General features: G+C 40.7%; 1 protein-coding gene across 1 annotated transcript in view; it reads right to left on the bottom strand.

Annotated features, from left to right (window-relative positions):
* Positions 1 to 389: 389 nt before the first annotated feature.
* The window catches only part of LOC130856681 (follicle-stimulating hormone receptor-like), a 150873-nt gene continuing 133437 nt past the window's right edge, over positions 390 to 17825 (bottom strand). Inside the window, exons 5-9 of the mRNA XM_057741437.1 lie at positions 8431 to 8502; positions 7121 to 7198; positions 1999 to 2067; positions 1813 to 1887; positions 390 to 618 (exon numbers count right to left, since the gene is read on the bottom strand). Coding sequence (XP_057597420.1) covers positions 444 to 618; positions 1813 to 1887; positions 1999 to 2067; positions 7121 to 7198; positions 8431 to 8502 — 469 coding nt within the window. The 3' untranslated portion in view covers positions 390 to 443. The remainder of the gene's footprint in view (positions 619 to 1812; positions 1888 to 1998; positions 2068 to 7120; positions 7199 to 8430; positions 8503 to 17825) is intronic.

Raw genomic sequence — 17825 nt, 5'->3', positions numbered from 1 at the left:
ACTCCCCCTTACAAGGGTATAAGCTTTCCGTGAGGAAGAACTTCTGTTTCCTTCACTATATACAGTGCATAGCACAGGGCTAGTGCTTAAACGCTATCTGTTCAATGAGTGAATATATAAATATATAAAAATATGTATACACACAATTACATATATAATATTGTTTCAAACAATATTAGGAAATAGGTATTATTGTTTTTGCCACTTTTTAGGTGAGGAAACCGAAGCTTAGAGAGGTGAAAGAACTGGTTTTAAACCTAGGTAGTCTGGACTGGCGTCTCCGCTTTGATCATGTGGACACTCCCTTCTTTGGTATATATTGCTTGTCTGAAACCAGGCATTCTGGAATAATCTTGAACTTCTTCAGAGAGGCAAAGTCCCATCTAAGGGTCACAACATATCCTTTATCATCAGTGATAACCATTTATGGAGGTTCTGCTCTGCTATACAGGATCTAATTCTAGAGATGCATGGGTTCCAGCCGGAAGGAGAATACAGTCACCCCTCAGTGTCTGTGGGAGACAGCTTCCAGGACCCGCCACAGATACCAAAGTCTGTGGATGCCCAAGTTCCATAGCATTGTTCTTATCCACGATTCTGCATCGAGGATTCAACCAACTGCAGATAGTATATATTTATTGAAAAATATCCACATATAAGTGGACTCATGAAGTTCAAGCCCATGTTATTCAAGGGTCAACTGGATGAGCTCATTGGTGAAAATAAAGTGATGTTGATAGATGGTAGGTAGGTAGGTAGGTAGGTAGGTAGACGATCAATCTATATACTGACTGCTAAATAAGAGGGGCAGGCTGGTGGCTCCCAAATGCCCGAACTGACTTTAGGCTGGCTGTATGAGGATCCTCTAGCAGACCTTTACGTGTATTCACGTTTACCTATTTCTTTACTCACTATTTCTTCTTGCATCTGCCTCCTTCCAGATTCCTTTCTTCTTCCCGAAGTACGTTTGTCAATAGATATAGTACATCTTGCTTAGAGCCCAGGAAAGCACATTTTAAAAAACTTCTTGCAGATTTGGGCCCCTGCAGCTGTGAAGGCTATGGGAGTCGCAGGAGGAGGCATTCACTGTTGGCTGAGATTGTCAGGAGAGAGGTGGCGTTAGAATGATCCTTGTGGAAGGGCAGGGGCAGATGAGAAGAGAATAGGGGAAAGTCACTCCTGGGGGGAGAAGTGGAGATGAGGAGGCAGTGACAGGAGGAGAGGTGCTGATGCAGGGCTGTGATGCACTGGATGCATCCCAAGAGATCTGGAATTGAGGCAGAGAGCATCCAAAAAATAAATGTGTGTATATCTCACAGTTTGAGGGAAACTCCTGGACATTGAGGGGGAGGAAGGAGAACTGTGCTTTCCCTTTCAGGGGAGAGATGTACAGCAGAGTGGTTAAGTGTGTACTGTGCGTCAGACCAGCTTGGTGTTGAATCTGTGCTCTGAAATTTCTGTGACCTTGGGTGAATTGACCCCTCCAGGGAAGCCAGTTTTTTCTTCTCTAAAGTGGGCCTAATAGCTCCTACTACAGAGGTTATTTAAGGTTTAAATTAGAAAATGTACCTTAAGTTTTTAAAACACTGTCTGGGACTTGGTAGGTGCTCATTAAATATTAGTTGTTGTTGTTACTGTTGTTACTTTATTGAAATTTAGAATGTGGATCAGCCCTAAACTGTCCTATAAATCTTGACACAAAATTTGATCTTAATTGCCAGCCCTGTCTTGGAAGCTTCCCTGAATTGGAGAAAGCTGACGTCTAACTTACATGCTGATCTCTTGCACGTGGAAGTGAGGGAGGCTACTCACAGAATGACTGGTCCAGAGGCTCCCTGGAAAACATCATTAGGCAATTCTTCCAAATTATTGTTATCACTTAGATTCCTGGGGATGGAGTTGAGGAAAGAAGAGGAGAAACACAAAGCCACATAAACATCACTGTTGTGAGACCCATTTCCCTCTAAATGGCCTGGAAGAATAGTCAGGGCTACTTACAGCTCATCTAGCTGGGTTCCATTGAATGCACAGTTGTGTATTTCTTGAATCCCATTCTTACTCAGCCAACTGAAATAAAAGACCCATTAAAAAACCAATAATGTCAGATGCAAACAATACACGGCTTTCATAATTGGAAGCACTGGGGCAAGGTCAGACAGTGCAGGTTAGTGGCATAAATAAAACACCACCCTTAAGGCTCGGGAATAGGGTGGAAGGGAGACAGATTTATCGCTGTATAACCTTTTGTAACATTGGAAGTTTGCATTATGTGCATGCATTACTTATTCAGAGAAATAAAAGAAATTTAATTTTGAGAAGGCACTCTTAGGCATAGCAGCCTGGATCGCATAAGGTCTTTGCACACATCAGTCGTGTGCAGAGACAATGCCATGGGGAGAGCAGACAAAGATCTTTCCTGTCCTGAAGAACAGAAATCATACAGTTATTGAGCAAATGTTTATAAGACAGAGAAAGAACATATTGTATCACCTTTCTCCACGGCCTTAAGCCTCTCACTCATGCTCATTCACAGCAGCAGGCCTGGCTGTCATCAAAAAGTGATGTAATTAAGCTGTCAGACAACCTGCACACCTCCTGTGACCCATAGGGACTTGGTTATTGGAGGTTTGTGGAGGTGGCTCTGGGTTAAGCCAGAAAGGAAGAGAAATCAATTACAGAGACGGTGGGCTATGGCAGGGTGAGGCGGTGTGAGTGGGCGTGGGAGGAGGCTCTGGGGAAGTGGGGCTGGGTGTGGAACAGTCATCCTGATTGTGTCAAGAAGGTCAGTGCGCAGGTTTGCCTGGACAGGGGAGCCCCAGGACACCTTGAGCTGACAGCTCTGCATTGCTGTGCTCCTAGATGGATCTGAAAGCAAAAACAGAAATCCAGGGTCGGGAGAGCTTAGCCTGAAGAGCCTCTGATCACGTGCTCTTGATTTGCTGTCAGGTCCTGTCCCTTGTCAGGCTCAGTGGGTTTACAAATAACACGGTTCCAAAAGCTGACCCCGAGAAGCTCCCGTGTGTCGATGGCTTCCCATGCTGCCGTGGGTAGCTGAACACTCTTAGAATCACAGGAGGACAACTGTGTGTGTGTTTCTTCCTCCTAAAAGCCAGGTAGCTAAAAATCCACACAGGAGCAACGCAAGTCTTTCAAAACATTAGCAACCAATTGGTGGATTCTGATGGCCAAGAGGGGGCTGTGCGCCCCAGGTCCTGCCTGCTCCACACCTACCCGAGTGCTCCCAGCACACCCAGCCTCCTGACGGACTTGCCACCCTATTCTCGGGGGGCTGGCAGTCGCTGACGCAGCTGCCCCTAACCTGTGGGAGGTGGACCCTGGGGGGTTTGCATCAAACAAAGGCGTCAGCAAACTTTTTCTACAGAGGGCTCAAGAATAAATGTTAGGTTTTGTGGGCCAAGAGGCAAAATGAGAATTTACATAGGTGCTTTATATAGGTACTTATAAAACAATTTCCACAAAATTTTTATTGACCAAATTTAAAGTATAATAGTAATAACTGAGTACAATTTTTTTTTTTTTTTGGTAATATAGGTCTACTATCAACAATAATGGATTTTTTTCTTTTGTTGGGGGTAACATTTTGCTTCATTTAGGTTCAGCATTTGTGTTCCCTATCATCAACATCTTCACTTACAAAAACTAGTCCTAGGTCAGGGACCAGATTTACCCCATCAGCGGTAGTTGGCTGACCCTTAATCCAGCAAAAATGGTGTGCAAATCCATGTGAGCTCTACCTATATTTTTTTCTATAGAGTAGGTAATATTTTCTGCATGTATAGGTCATGCAAATAGATGTTGCTCTGATTGGGTAAAATACAGACTAATTTAAAAGAATTGTATTTAAAGTAGCCGTTTGTCTTTACAGATTTTCTTAATCAATAGGTGCCATCATACAGGGAGCTGGTGGCATTTTTTGATGTCAACAACGGGTCAGCACACAAAAAACAAATCACGCCCAGGATTGTTGCCCTGGTTTTACATTAGGCAGTAGGACTCTCAAACTACTACCAAGCGCACGCATAGTCTCTTAAGCGAGGTAGTGCTGGTCTTAAGACCAACCTCATGGTGATGGTGATGGCAAACAGGGCAGGGTATCAGCTAAGGAATAACCCAATCATGGTTTCCATAGTCTTTTTGCTTTGTCCCCTCCCCAGTGTGTTCACTCAGTGAAGGCTCAGGAGGCTCCAGAAGCAGAGTCTGCCCTCATCCTTAAAGAATGAATGTGCTGGGGGACCTGGCCCATGAAAGCTCCTTGAGGGGCAGGCAAGTGGGATGGAAGCCAGTTGAGGAAGGGAGGAAACACACATGAAGTGAGCAGTTCCTGTGGTCAGGGTGTGCTGGGAGCTGTCACACCTGTAACCTCATTGTATCTCTTCTGAATTAGTCCATTCTGCTGGTTGACCATAGCTAGGTACTTGCCTGTTCAGACTTCCTAGTTGTGGGGGCAGGGTAGGAGTGGGGGAGGGTTCAGAGCCCTCCTTGTAGTGGGCTTTTAGTCTGCATTTCCCTCTGAGCTGCTAACCAAGTGTCTGATAATCCTTCATTGTTGGGCTGTTTTTTAAAAAATATATATTTATATAGAACAGGGCTTCAGGATTTTGAAAGATGCCAATGTATAGAAAGCTTTTCCAGTTATCAGAGCCATTTTGCCAGACTCTTTTTTTCTTTTCTTCCCTGAGTCCCCTTGGATGTCCCTAGGGGGAGAAAGTGCCCCTGCATCCAGACCTTGGGCCTGGACTAACAACACCTGGAGGCTTAAACGGTGGTGAGCGTGGATCTTCTGATTCTATTATCTATGGATTAAGGGCCATCTGAGGTTAAAAACTACAACAAAAAAGATGCTTTCCTCATAAATGTGAATCTGTCCTTTAGAGATGTGTCTGAGAAGTGTTGACTCTAAAGAAAGCTGTCCTCGCTTGGAGAGTATGTTCTCAATTCTGGGGAAACACACAGTATCCGTGGACAGGAGTCAGTGAAGAGTGGCTATGATCTCTTTGCTTCTTTTGTCGTTTCGGGTTTGCAAGACTGTGTCCAAAATTCTTATTTCCTCAAATTCTTTTCCTCCACTTGTGAAGAGTTAAGACTAGGTAGGTCATGATGGCTTGCCTTCTATCTTATGTTCTGGACAAAAAGGATGTTTGTCAGTGTGCAAAACTGTGAGAATGTTATTAGCACACACCCCCCTTTTTTTTTTAAAAAAATGAGATAATTGAAATCTAGCATTATATTATTTCAGGTTTCCACTTGTGTATTTTCTATAAAAATACTCTGGGAGTTCCCTGGTTGCCTAGTGGTTAGGACTCTACTGTGGCCCAGGTTCAATCCCTGGTTGGGGAACTAAGATCCAACGAGCCATACAGCACGGCCAAAGAAAAAAATTCTATTAATACACTTGCCGCGTTAACTAATTTTGAATCACTATATTTAAAAATAACACATGTTTAGAAGTAAGATTTAAAGAAGCAGAGCATCCAGGTATAACTGATTACATGTATCCCTAATCTCCTCCCTCCATTATGTAGCCCAAGAATCCTTTTGCTGCAACACACCAGGCCAGTATTACTCAGGTACGCACCATTTTCCAAAAGTTCCTTTTTATCTTTTTTTTTTTAACCTTCTTGGCCTTGAAGATTGTGTTTCCTCTGCTCGTCCTTTGCCAATGCTGTGGCTAAATCCTACCCGTCTTTAAAGGCCCATCTTCAACCCAACATCCTTTCTACCCAACATCCTTTCTCAGCCGCCTTCCTTCCTCATTGAACGCTTCCTTCAACCCTCATGTCCAATCACATTAGTCCTTCTTTATGCTTAGAACAATTGCTTTTATTTTGCACATATTTCATACTGTTTATTTCTTTTGCTTTCCCTTTCTCTCATACATCTCACACTCTGTCAACTCATTCCAACACACACACACATGCTCGCATGCACAGATTCCAAATATCATGAACATATTAAGTGAAAGGATTAGGTATTACCTGCAATTTTGTCCTAGTACTATGTACTCTGAATACACGCCTTTGATTTTATTTTTCCTTCACATATCCTATTTCTCTGCTAGTGTCTTTCAAATCTTTTCTTTTGTTCTCTGTAATAAATTTACATCAAATACCATGCTTATCTTTATTCTTCAATGTGTCCTCACCTCTGCTGACTATTTCTCTCTGCCTGGACACCCTCCCCCCCGCCATGGCCCTCTCCTTATCATTTATTTATTTATTTGTTTATTTATTTGTGCGTGTGTGTAGATGGGTCTCTAAATTGTATTATTGCTTTGAAAAGGACTAAAATTCTTTCTGGACTAGAACTTACCTTTTGTATATATCAGCATATTGAAACACACATGTATTTTTTAAAAAAACAACAATTTGTGAAACATAAAGAGAAAATGCTTTTCTTACAGATGTAATTGCAATTACCAGTTCCCCAAATGCCATTCCATGAATCTAACTACCATGGATCCACAAACACTTGGGTAACCCCTAGGGCCCTATTTCCTGACCACCTTGGGAAGTGGGTAAACTGCCATGCAGGCTAGTGGCTAAAACGATCAGGAGGCAGTTCATTAACAATGCAGAGTGCATTTAAAAACTTTCCCCAAAGTCAGAGAGAGTAACTCAAGCTCATTAAAAAACTTGATTGTTCCAAGAAACTGAGAAGTCATCTCATATGCTCAGCGTGGGGCTGAGCAGGAGCTGCTTGGCGTGGTTATGAGGGACTATCCATATCTTCCCGATTCAGCCTCCTTCTTGGTCTTTTTCTTTGGGCAACAAAAGCCTTGCCAGGCAATAACTAGCTTTACTGATGCATGAGTTATTCTGTCCCTCAGAACAGATGTTGCATCACAGGAGACCATCATTCAAAGAGCAATTTTAACTACTTGAATTGCACCACAGAATCATAAATTATTAACATGGCTCCATGTTGTGATTTGGAAATGTAAAGACGGGAAATGAGAGAAAAACACAGAACCCAAGAGAAAGTGGAATGGTGAAATGCCAGAGTTACCCAAACAAAAAAAGGAGCATACCATTATGAGAAAGAAATCATTACATGACAAACCAAATGTTACTCCATTGGATTTTTTTTCCCCTTTACTTACAGAATCATACTTTCAAAACTTAGCCCCACGAAAGAATTTCTTTCAACTGTATGGATGTTTATATTATCTTGAATGTCTCTAGAAGAAAGTACAGACGAATTAGGTATTCATGTCATTCCCCACATGTAGTCTATTGGCATGGTGTGGTCTTTAACTGAGGTAATGTTTGGATAGCTATTGTTCTGAAGGATGAGGAGCTCAACATTTGGGAAGTAAATGACATCTAACTTATCTTTAGTGTATCCATTCTTCTTAAAAATGGAATTGCAGACATGCAGTCTTTACCCTCTCTGAAAGTTTTCTTAGCTAACTCAACTGTGCTGAGGTGCTAACGTACTCATTTATCATCCTTGCCACCACAGTTGGTACCTGCTCAATATGACAAAGTCACTTAAGCTGACCTTTCATCTCCATACCAAACCTCTCCATTCACCTTAGTTGGGTCTTCATCTTCCTCCATCTCAATCCCTTTCTTAAAGCTAGTTTCCTTCCTCTGTTCTCCTTGGGTCACAGAAAAGTTTTATCATTGATTTTTCTCTTCCTGACTGAAAGGATGAAGAAAGTCTCATCCTTTGAAGCTTCCCTGTTGGGTCTGATCTAACATATTCATGCAAAAGGAGTAAACTGCTTGGAACGATTTGAGAGACTGGGGGAGATTCTCTATTTTTCTCTCTCCCTCCCTATCTCCTTCCTTCCTTCCTTAGTTCATTACATCTCTTCCCTGCCTCTTCCTTTTGGGTCTGTCCTGATTCTTACAATTTCACTATTGAAAGAAAACTTGCCTTTATAAAATAAAATATAAATAAAATATAAACATATTAATAAAATATAATAAAATAAAAAATAAAATATAAATTGCCTTTTCTCTTGCTCTTTTGAAATACAGATACCTTGGGAAAAGGCAAATACATCGTCATTAACACTTCAGTGTGGGTTTGTCAGGTGGTTTCTTTGTGCCTAGGGCAGTGTGGGAATTCTGGAAGGAAAAGGAGAGTTTGGTGGAAGACAGGGGAGTTACAGGAGCGAGGTATGTAAGGCACTAAATAGTGAAGAAAGGGGAGACTTCCTGATTTGCTACAAGCTGGCTGTGTTGATAACTGTCTTATTGAGGAGCCTGCTGACTTTCTCCAAACTGAGATTAGCTGATCTTTAGGTAAAATCAAGGACACTTGCTGTTTGCCTTCCTACTTCTGCTCACTCAGAGCAACATGTTTGGAGGATGTAGACTACACAATGCATATTACAGGCCCAGAGGCTGTTGGGCAGGACAGCTATCAAGTAAAGAGTTGGTAACAACTCTTGAAACTTACAGTAAAACCTTTTGGAGAGATTGAATCTTGTGAACAGCTGGCAAGTGCTTAATACCTGTGTTGGATATTAACCTAAAAGGAGACAAAATGAGAGTGAGTGAAAAATGAAGCTGGCTATTTTAACAATTGCTAGAGTCTAAGCTTTTCAAACACAAAATATGAATTTTGAGCTTTAAGAAAAACCTACCAGAAAATCTCATAATGCACCTGAATCATGTTTATGTTTTCTATTTTAAGGCTCTCCAGGGTCTAGGAAGTTACTTATACCTTAGAGAAAAAAAAAAAAAACTTACACTTCAGGCACAAAGATGTGCTAGTATGCCACAATACACACCTTTTTAAAAAATATATATATATAAATTAACATGATCTAAAAGCAGCTTGCAACTAGATAAAGAATTTTCCTAAATCATTCCCTGTTTCCAACCTCCACACTTTTGTAAGAACTGCCTCTCCTCCAAGTGATCCTGTTGAGATTAGCACAAGAGTTATATATCCTTCGGCCCCAGAGTATGCATGTGACCTATGCTGGGCCCATCAGACTCTCTCCTGGGAAGAAGTGGAAGTTAGTTAGTCCTGAGTCCGCTGATACCATCACTCACAAGAGATAGTTCACACATTTCTACAGCTGAGATTTCTAGAGCTATATTGGATTATTCCCAAGGTGTTGGCCTGGGTTCCCCAGGAAACAGAGCCTGAGAAAAAGGCTGGCTTGTAAATAGTATATTTAATAATATGAATTCAGAGAGTTTGGGATGCGGGAATGAAAGAGAGATGGAGGAAAGATAATTAGTACAAGAATGAGTTATTGAGTTGGCCACCACTACTGGTGACTGGTCTTTAATGGCAAGGACCTGACTTAGGAGATTTTCAAAATGGGTATCAGAACTATTGCTCGGAATGGGGGAAAAGGGGAGGCATTTATCCACAGACTATTATTTCCTGTTGGTCGAAGTTGTCCCCATGGTGTTAACTCCACTCTGACTTGCAAACATGTGCATGCCCAGCAAGTTTCTACTGGGCATCACTTACAGTGGTGTAGAAGAAGCCTTGAGACTGAAAACAAGAGGTACAGAAGGCCAGAGTAGATGCTGTTTAGTTGAAATTAAGCTGCATTAAGCTGGTTGAAATTTGGGTGGAATTGGCTTCCACAACAGTGGTGAAGAAGATTTTCAAGTTGTCCCATGAGAGTTGTCTGACACATTGTTCTTCAGCATTTCCCGAGCTCCTGTGAGTTACTCAGAATCCTTCCAGTTCCTCCCAACTCCCATTTCCCTTTTCTCTGTGTGCCTTACCTAAGACAAAGTTGGTCTTGGTTGCCTGCAAACTAAGGAACCTTCACTGGTACACTCATCATTGTGAAAGATCATGTGTCTTTTTGGGTATATGATTCTGGAGTGGACTTTAGTGTCTTGTTCTTTGCTCTGTCTTTAGAAAGTCAGCATTCTGCCTACAGGTTCTCTGTTATTGTTCTCAGATGTTTTGTTCCTTCTTGGTTCCCAGTGACAAGTCACACAGAACCCATCTTGGTCAGTTCTTCCTTTGATTATTTCAACAGCCCTTGAGATGGTCTCCCTCTGTTTTACATTTGTGGGAAAGGGCTGTTAACGTGCTTTTAGTAAGAATTTGTTGTTATTTACTTAAAAAAATTTTCACACTGAAAAATTAGCTGTTTTGTGTAGGGACCTGAGTGAACACAAGCATACACAGCTGTTTAACCACCAGGACACTGAAGATACAGCTCAGTTCCAGAACCCTCCAAATTATACTCTGTTGCCCTTTGCAGTTACTTCTCCTTCTACTTCCTGTCCCTACCAACCACGATTACTTTCTGTATTTTTGCCTTTTCCAAAACATCATATCAGTGCAACCATATATTATAGAACTTCTTTCACACAATGTAATGCATTTGAGATTCTCCCATGTTACTGTGTGTATCAGTAGTTCACTGTTTTTTTAAAATATTTTTTCTTTATTTGAGCTGTTCTGGGTCTTAGCTGTGGCACATGGACTCTTAGTTGCAGCATGCATGTGGGATCTAGTTCCCCAGCCAGAGATCAAACCTGGGCCCCCTGCATTGGGAGCACAGAGTCTTACCCACTAGACCACCAGGGAAGTCCCAGTAGTCACTGTTTTTTATTGCTGATTAGTTTTCCATTGTATGGATATACCACAGTTTGTTTATTCATTCATCAGTTGAAGGATACTTAAGTTGTTTCCAGATTTTGTGATTATAAAAAAGCTGCTTTAAACATTTGTGGGGTGTGTGTGTGTGTGACAGAGAGAGAGAGAGAGAGATACACAGAGACCAAGACTGACAGAGAAAGGGATGGAGGGAACTTTTCTACTTTTCTTGGGCAAATACCTATGAGTGGAATTACTAGGTCGATGGTAAGTATGTTTAACTTTATTAGAAACTGCCAAACTGTTTTCCTAAGTGGCTGTACCATTTTGCATTCTCACTAGCAATGTATGAGAGTTCTAGTGGCTCTACATCCTTTGGTTATTTTAAAAAATACATTCTTTGAATATAAAATTAATACATATTTATTGTGAGACTTATGGAAAGTATGGAAACATCTACAGAAGACAGTAAAAATCACCTCTGGTTTCACTACCCAGAGATAGCTTCTGTTAATATTTGAAGTTTGAAGTTTCTAAACAAAACAAATAACTTTCATGATTGCTCTCCATCACCTCTGAGATTCTACTTAGAGAAGTTCCAACAGAAACATTGCTGTAACTAAATGTCTACTAGCTTGACACAGTCCTATGCTACATTTGTTATTTAATCATATCCAGCCTTCTACTATTTTTAGCTCTCTTTCCATGGGTCTATGCAGTATTAAATTTAATGAGATATCAAAGCAATGACCATACTTAATATTCTTTGACAATCTATACTACTATGTGCAGATTGGGAATACAGTATATGCTCATAAAATATTAGGTTAATTGGTTGTTGTTTCTAAAACATCTCTTGCTTCTGTCACCAAGAATGTATTAAAACCCTTATTCAGTTAATTTACTTGTCAGGTATCATGGCTACTTGGAGTAATTAATCTTAAACAGAGGCAGGGAGGTCTGGAGGCAGGAATCAGGAGAACGTACATGCCAACTCTGGCATGAACCAGCCATTTCATCTTTCCAGACTGGAAAGGATGTGGAGTGTGTGAATATCAAGGTGGACATTATATGAGACACTGCTGTGCCCTGCTTCGCATTCTCTTGTTCCATCTTTTACTCTAGTGGTTACCATAGCAACCAGCTACATACAGATTTAACTTAGCAGACACTGGCCTCAGTTATACTGGGTATCTCTCATTCTCTATCCTGGGCTCCTCTACCACCTCTGAGTGGGACACTTATAGGAATCTGTCCAGCTGTTTTGAGGCATAGGGCAGATTGGGAGGTACAAGGGAATTATTAGCACCCCATAGGGCAGCTCTTCTAGTGGTGAACTCTTCCACTCCTTGGGTGAACAATTCTGAATGTACTCTAAATGACACCTTAGATGGGCTCTAGCATAATTGGACCTTGATTTCCTGGTGGCAGTCAGCTGATAATACATGCTTTAGTTGGTTTTCCCTAATTCCTTCTTTTCTTCTTCTTATCATCTAATCTCTTTTCTCCAATTTGAATGTAAAATAAACTACTAACTTAAGTCCTTGCTCAGACATATTTTGGATCACCTAGACCCAGACAGATACTAACTTGGACTGAATTTCACATTTTACATAGACTCACTGATGGTTGCTATCTGCCTTTACTCCAAGTCTGTCCCCAGTTGCAGCCCAGCCTTGATTCTCTGCCTTCTTTTACAGTGAAGTTTCTAGGAAGAGTTGTCTTCATTTTCTCGTGGTCTATTTCTCTTTAATTTGTTGAGGATGCTCCAATTTGTTTTCATTCTATACCTCGCCACTGAAATTACTTTTGTCATGCCCCAAGTCTACCAACCCATAAATAATAAATCTAATGAACAAATTCTCACTTTTTAGGCCTTTGAGGAGAATTCAGTACTCTCTGCCAGTGCTCTCTTCTGTTAGTTTCTGTCCAATTGTACTTTTCTATTATTCCACCTCTTTCTTTGTTACTCCTTTTAAGTTTTTTGTTTTTGATGCCCCCTCCTCTCTCTGTACTCTAAGCTTTCTGCCTTTTTTCTGTATAGTCTTGCTGGGAAGATCTCATTTCCCATGGCTTCAAGTAGTATCAATATGATGATGATTCCTAGATTTATACTTGACTTCTGACCTCTCTAGTCTATCCCTAATTAAAGTTTACTTCACATATCCTCTTTTGAATGTCTCATTGACATAGCAAACTATTGATAAACTAGTTCCTCCCATCACTTTCACAAAACTGCTCCTTCTCAATCTTCCTCATAAACAGCACTTCCTGTATATCAACTATTTGTTAGAAATGTGACATTAAACTTGGCTTCTTCACCCTTATTCCCCAACATTCGGTCCATCTCAAAATCCTCTTGGATTCCATTTCCAAAATACTTCTTGATTCCATACAATATCTTCCATCTCTACTGACACCGTTCTAGGACAAGCCACCAGCATCTTTCCTCTAGATTTCTGTGTGTCTACTGCTTTCCCCACATTTAATCTCGTCCTTTTCAAACCCATTCTCCGTATAGCACACAAAGCATTCTTTTAAAAATGTAAGTAAGATGGCATTAATCCTCTGCTTTTCTTTAGTTCTTTCCCATAGTAAAAGTTATACTCCTTACTGCTTACTCTTGAACCCTCATCTCATGCCATTCACCCAATTCACTTCAGCACCAGTTCCTCCCTGTTTCCAGGCATTTGCGCATGCTCTATCTGGAAGGCTTACCACCCACGCTTCACCTGGCCAACCTCAACTCATCCTTCAGGGTTCGGTTACAAATGTCATTTTTTCAGAGAAGAGCTCCCTGATTGCCAACCTAAATTAAGGTTTCTGATTTATTCCCAGTATAATCATATTCCTTTTAGTACTTTTCCCTTATTAGCACTCATCAAAATTCTCAACTGTATATTATTTTGTGTTTATGTATCTATTCGACGTCTGTCTCTTCAACCAGATTGTGAATGACATAATGATGGAAATGATGTTTTTCCTGAAAACTCAATGTTGACACAGACGTTGGCACATGTAAAGTGCTTGGTGTGTATCAGGCCAAGTAGTGTGTTATGTGCTGTCAAGAGATGAGCACAAAAAAGGAGTCATTTACTAGCTGTGTTCATCATACCTAACTGATATGATGTTGTATGGATAACAACCTGGCTCGCTCTCTTTTGGGGAATGAGTAAGAATTTTCTATGATTGAAGGAGGGAAGAATTTATGATTGTCCATGAGAGGAGTACAAGTACATTATTTAATATCAATAGGATGAGCTCCCAAAGCCACTATACTTATGGGACATCTGTAAATGTCTGTAGATGCACACTGAAATTTTTGGTCTTTCCAGAAAAGAAAACACACAGCAAAAATGGCTAAGATTATTCCAGTAGTTCTGAGCTTAAGACACTTAAAAAGATCTAGTGACCATCTAGTGAGATGGATTATTGGTGATAACTCTATAGCTAAAACTCTCCATAACCCCAAGATAACTCAGGAAATGGAGTTCAGATGAACACTTAGTTTTCAATTCATTTTTCCCCTTTGCTCAATAAATTCATGTCTGATGGAGGCTGGAAGTGGGTAATCAGCTAGGAGCTCTATGTCTCAATGGGTTTGCTTTGGTCAAATGACTGTTTGCTGTGAAATTATTTTGATGCACTCAACCGCAGTCTATCTTCAAAAACAGGTAAAGGCCTGAGGGTAAAATGTCCTCAAATTTAAGTTCTGCAAATGGATCTTCTAAAGAAAGGCAACTGGCTCACAGTCCTCTCTTCTCAATAGTCAGCTTTACACTCTGAGCTGGTATTAACACCTTTCATGCCTGACTGTCCCCAATCTTGAGGTTACAGTGATGAAAATGGGTACTTCGCCTGCCAGGATGAACTTAGTGAGGTCCCTTCAATTTATGGGAACCAGTGCCACTATGTCCAGCCACCTAACTAGATAACATACTTGCTTTCATGAACAATTGACCCCAAAGCTCTAAGGCTCATTGTCCTAAACATCATTAGTGCTTTCATGAATCTTCAACAGTGCTGTTGGGTTGTTTTTTCTTAAATTTACGTGTGCGTCTGTGTGTGCTCACTTGTCTTGCATTGGACTATACACATTCCATCCATACAACCTCTATCTCATCCAATAGAGGACACCAAAGACCATGCCCTGTCTTCAGGGAGTTTGCAGGTGAATTGAGGAGTTAAGACTAGTATAGAGGAAATACTCAGACAGGTCTAGTACTAAACTCTATGTTATTGACTGTGAGTGTCATTAAAGTTCACGGAAGGGGAGAACAGTATGGGTTAGATTAGTCATGGAGGAGTTCTTGTAGGAAAAAGAGCAAACCAGATTTCTGAGAGAGTGTAGAGCTTACTGGCCTGAACTAGGGAAATGAGTGTGTGTAGCTTAGACCACAGGAGGGTTGTGGGAAGTGGGGCGCAGAGGAAAATAGAACAGAAAGGGAAGGAGGAGGCAGTATCTCAAGAACCTTTAAAACTAGGTAAAGAAGTGTGGACTTGATGGCTAAGTGATTAGAAACCACTGTCAAGTGCTGTAACAGGAAGTAAGAAGACTTGGGGACTCCCTGAACAGAGGTGGCCCATAGCTTCCCCATCCCATAACCCTGACTTCACAGTAGCGGTCAGGACAGACCAATGGGTTGTTATTGAGAACCTACTACATAACCCAGTGAACTGAGAAAAGCCAGGTAGAACAAGACACCCCTCTCCATCACACGTGCTAACCAAGAGTGTAATTCATTATCTCTCTTCCACCCAGAATCCACCATGGCAGGGAACAATCAATTCTGGGACTACGTGAACCAGTTTTCTTTTAGTTTGTGAACTGAAGCAGAAACAGATTTCAATACCATGGCCTCAATGGCCCACTGAGATATTTTAGGCAAATTTGATTTAAGAATGAGATGCTGCCAGTTGTGTGTCTAGGTTAGGATTTTATTATTTTTGCCAAAGCACATTTCTTAGAAACCAAGACTGAGGGTTTGAACTTGAACACCTTTTTCTATCTTCTAATTGGTTTTCCGTGATATAAAATTTGTTTGCACCTAATTTAAGTCTTTTTCTTCCTTATTTTTTTACATTTTTAATTACATTTTTCCATTTCTTAGATAAAATGTACTTTTTCCTCCTGACCACTCTGGGAGAATTTAGTTATCCAATGATAAATAAGAAGGAGAAGCGTGGACTACACTTTATTAATATATGAGAAGACTCCTTACCTTTTGAGGCTCACTGATATTGAGATATCTATTAACTGTAGATCCTTATAGACTGGGAATTTGCATCTCTACATACACCATTAGAAAAGATGCTAACATATACTTTCCAAATCATTAAATAAAGATTTTATTAGGAATGGAATATTACTCAGCTATAAAAAGGGATGAGATGGAGCTATATGTAATGAGGTGGATAGAACTACAATCTGTCATACAGAGTGAAGTAAGTCAGAAAGAGAAGGACAAATATTGTATGCTAACTCACATATACGGAATCTAAAAATGGTACTGATGAACTCAGTGACAAGAACAAGGATGCAGATACAGAGAATGGACTGGAGAACTCTAGGTATGGGAAGGGGCGGGGGGTGAAGGGGAAGCTGAGACGAAGCGAGAGAGTAGCACAGACATATATATACTACCAACTGTAAAACAGATAGTCAGTGGGAAGTTGTTGTATAACAAAGGGAGTCCAACTTGAGGATGGAAGATGCCTTAGAGGACTGGGGCGGGGAGTGTGGGGGGGACTCGAGGCGGGGGGGAGTCAAGGAAGGGAGGGAATACGGGGATATGTGTATAAAAACAGATGATTGAACTTGGTGTACCCCCAAAAAAGTAAAATAAAAAAAAAAAAAGATTTTATTAGGTGTAAAATCACATAAACTAAGAGTTAGATGGGAGTGTGTGTAATAAGCTGTAGTTCAATGAAAAGGGCCTTAGACTTAAGATGAGGAATCCTGAATTTAAGCGCTTTCTCTCTCATTAGTTGGATGGTGCTGAGCAGTTCACTTACCTTTTCACAGCCTCAGTTTCTCTTTCTGTAAAATGATCCTGGGTAAGGAATTACCTGAGACAGTAGGAGAACCTTGTTTCCTGCCTCCCCAGTCTCATGTCTTCAAAGCTGGAAATATTTATCTCATATTCAGTTCAAACTTGCCTCAGTCTCCATGGAAACCAAATTCCTTAGCAATCTGGGGGAATTTAATGAGCCAAAAGGCAGGATTTTGAAGATTTCAGCCTTATTAGCCTGGCTGAAGATTCTGTTTTGACCTAATATTCTGGTTTAACCATCAGGCTCTGGTCCTATTCTCAGACAGGACATGTAGCATAGCTTCAAACTAGCAGCTCTGATGCTAGAGGATCTGGGTTCAAGTCCTGACTGTACCATTTTTTTAAGATATACAGTCTTAAGGAGTTAGTTGAAGTCTCTAGGACTCAGATCCTTTATCTTTTACCCACAGAAATAATAAGATTTACCTAACAGGAAAACTTAGCACCATGTCCAGGCACTGTTATTGGTCATGGTCCAGTCTTATGTTCCATTGCTATAACTGAGACCTTGTCTGATTTCTTGGTTTCCTTAGAACCTGGGCCATGCCTTGCTTTCCCCCAGTTCTCTTGGGCACTGAGATGCTGTTTCCATGTCTGGGTCCCTGTTGTCCTTGTGGGACCTCCATAATGCCTGGGCAGGCAGGTCTGTTCTCTGCTGCCTGAGGCTCTGTGTGCCCTGTTGCAGCCACTGGAAGCCACAGTTGAATTTCCCAGGTTTCTCCTGCCCCCTTTCTCTAATTTCCTCCTGCTTCTTTAGACAAACCTGCCTGGATTACCCTTCTTGCCTGTCTGATTCTGTTTAGTCTCTGGGTCCTGATCATACTATCACCTAGAGGCTTGTTGGTCATCTCAAGGAAAATTACTACAAAGAGTTGACAAAACTGAAGATGACTTACAAATTAAAAGAAAATACAAGTGACCCAAATTGGCTGACTTTTTCTATGATGACAAATGACTAACAAAATAATGCTACAAAGCAGATATTTTTCAATTAGACATATTTGATTTATCTCTTTAAAGGAAAGGTGATGTATTAATAATGAAGAGGAATACAACAGCATTTCAAAGGAAGGAATTTGGGGAAAGATGGAAATTAATTTATTGCTAAAAATGATGCATATCATTTATGAAGTCACATATTGCATATTTTAAGAACAAGGATATGCAACTTTATAACTCATTTAAATTTTTTCACTGGGTTTTGAACACTTTGATTAG

This window comes from Hippopotamus amphibius, chromosome 7 (assembly GCF_030028045.1).
Source record: "Hippopotamus amphibius kiboko isolate mHipAmp2 chromosome 7, mHipAmp2.hap2, whole genome shotgun sequence".
Classification (NCBI taxonomy): Eukaryota; Metazoa; Chordata; class Mammalia; order Artiodactyla; family Hippopotamidae; genus Hippopotamus; species Hippopotamus amphibius.
This window is presented reverse-complemented; position numbering and strand designations above follow the sequence as displayed.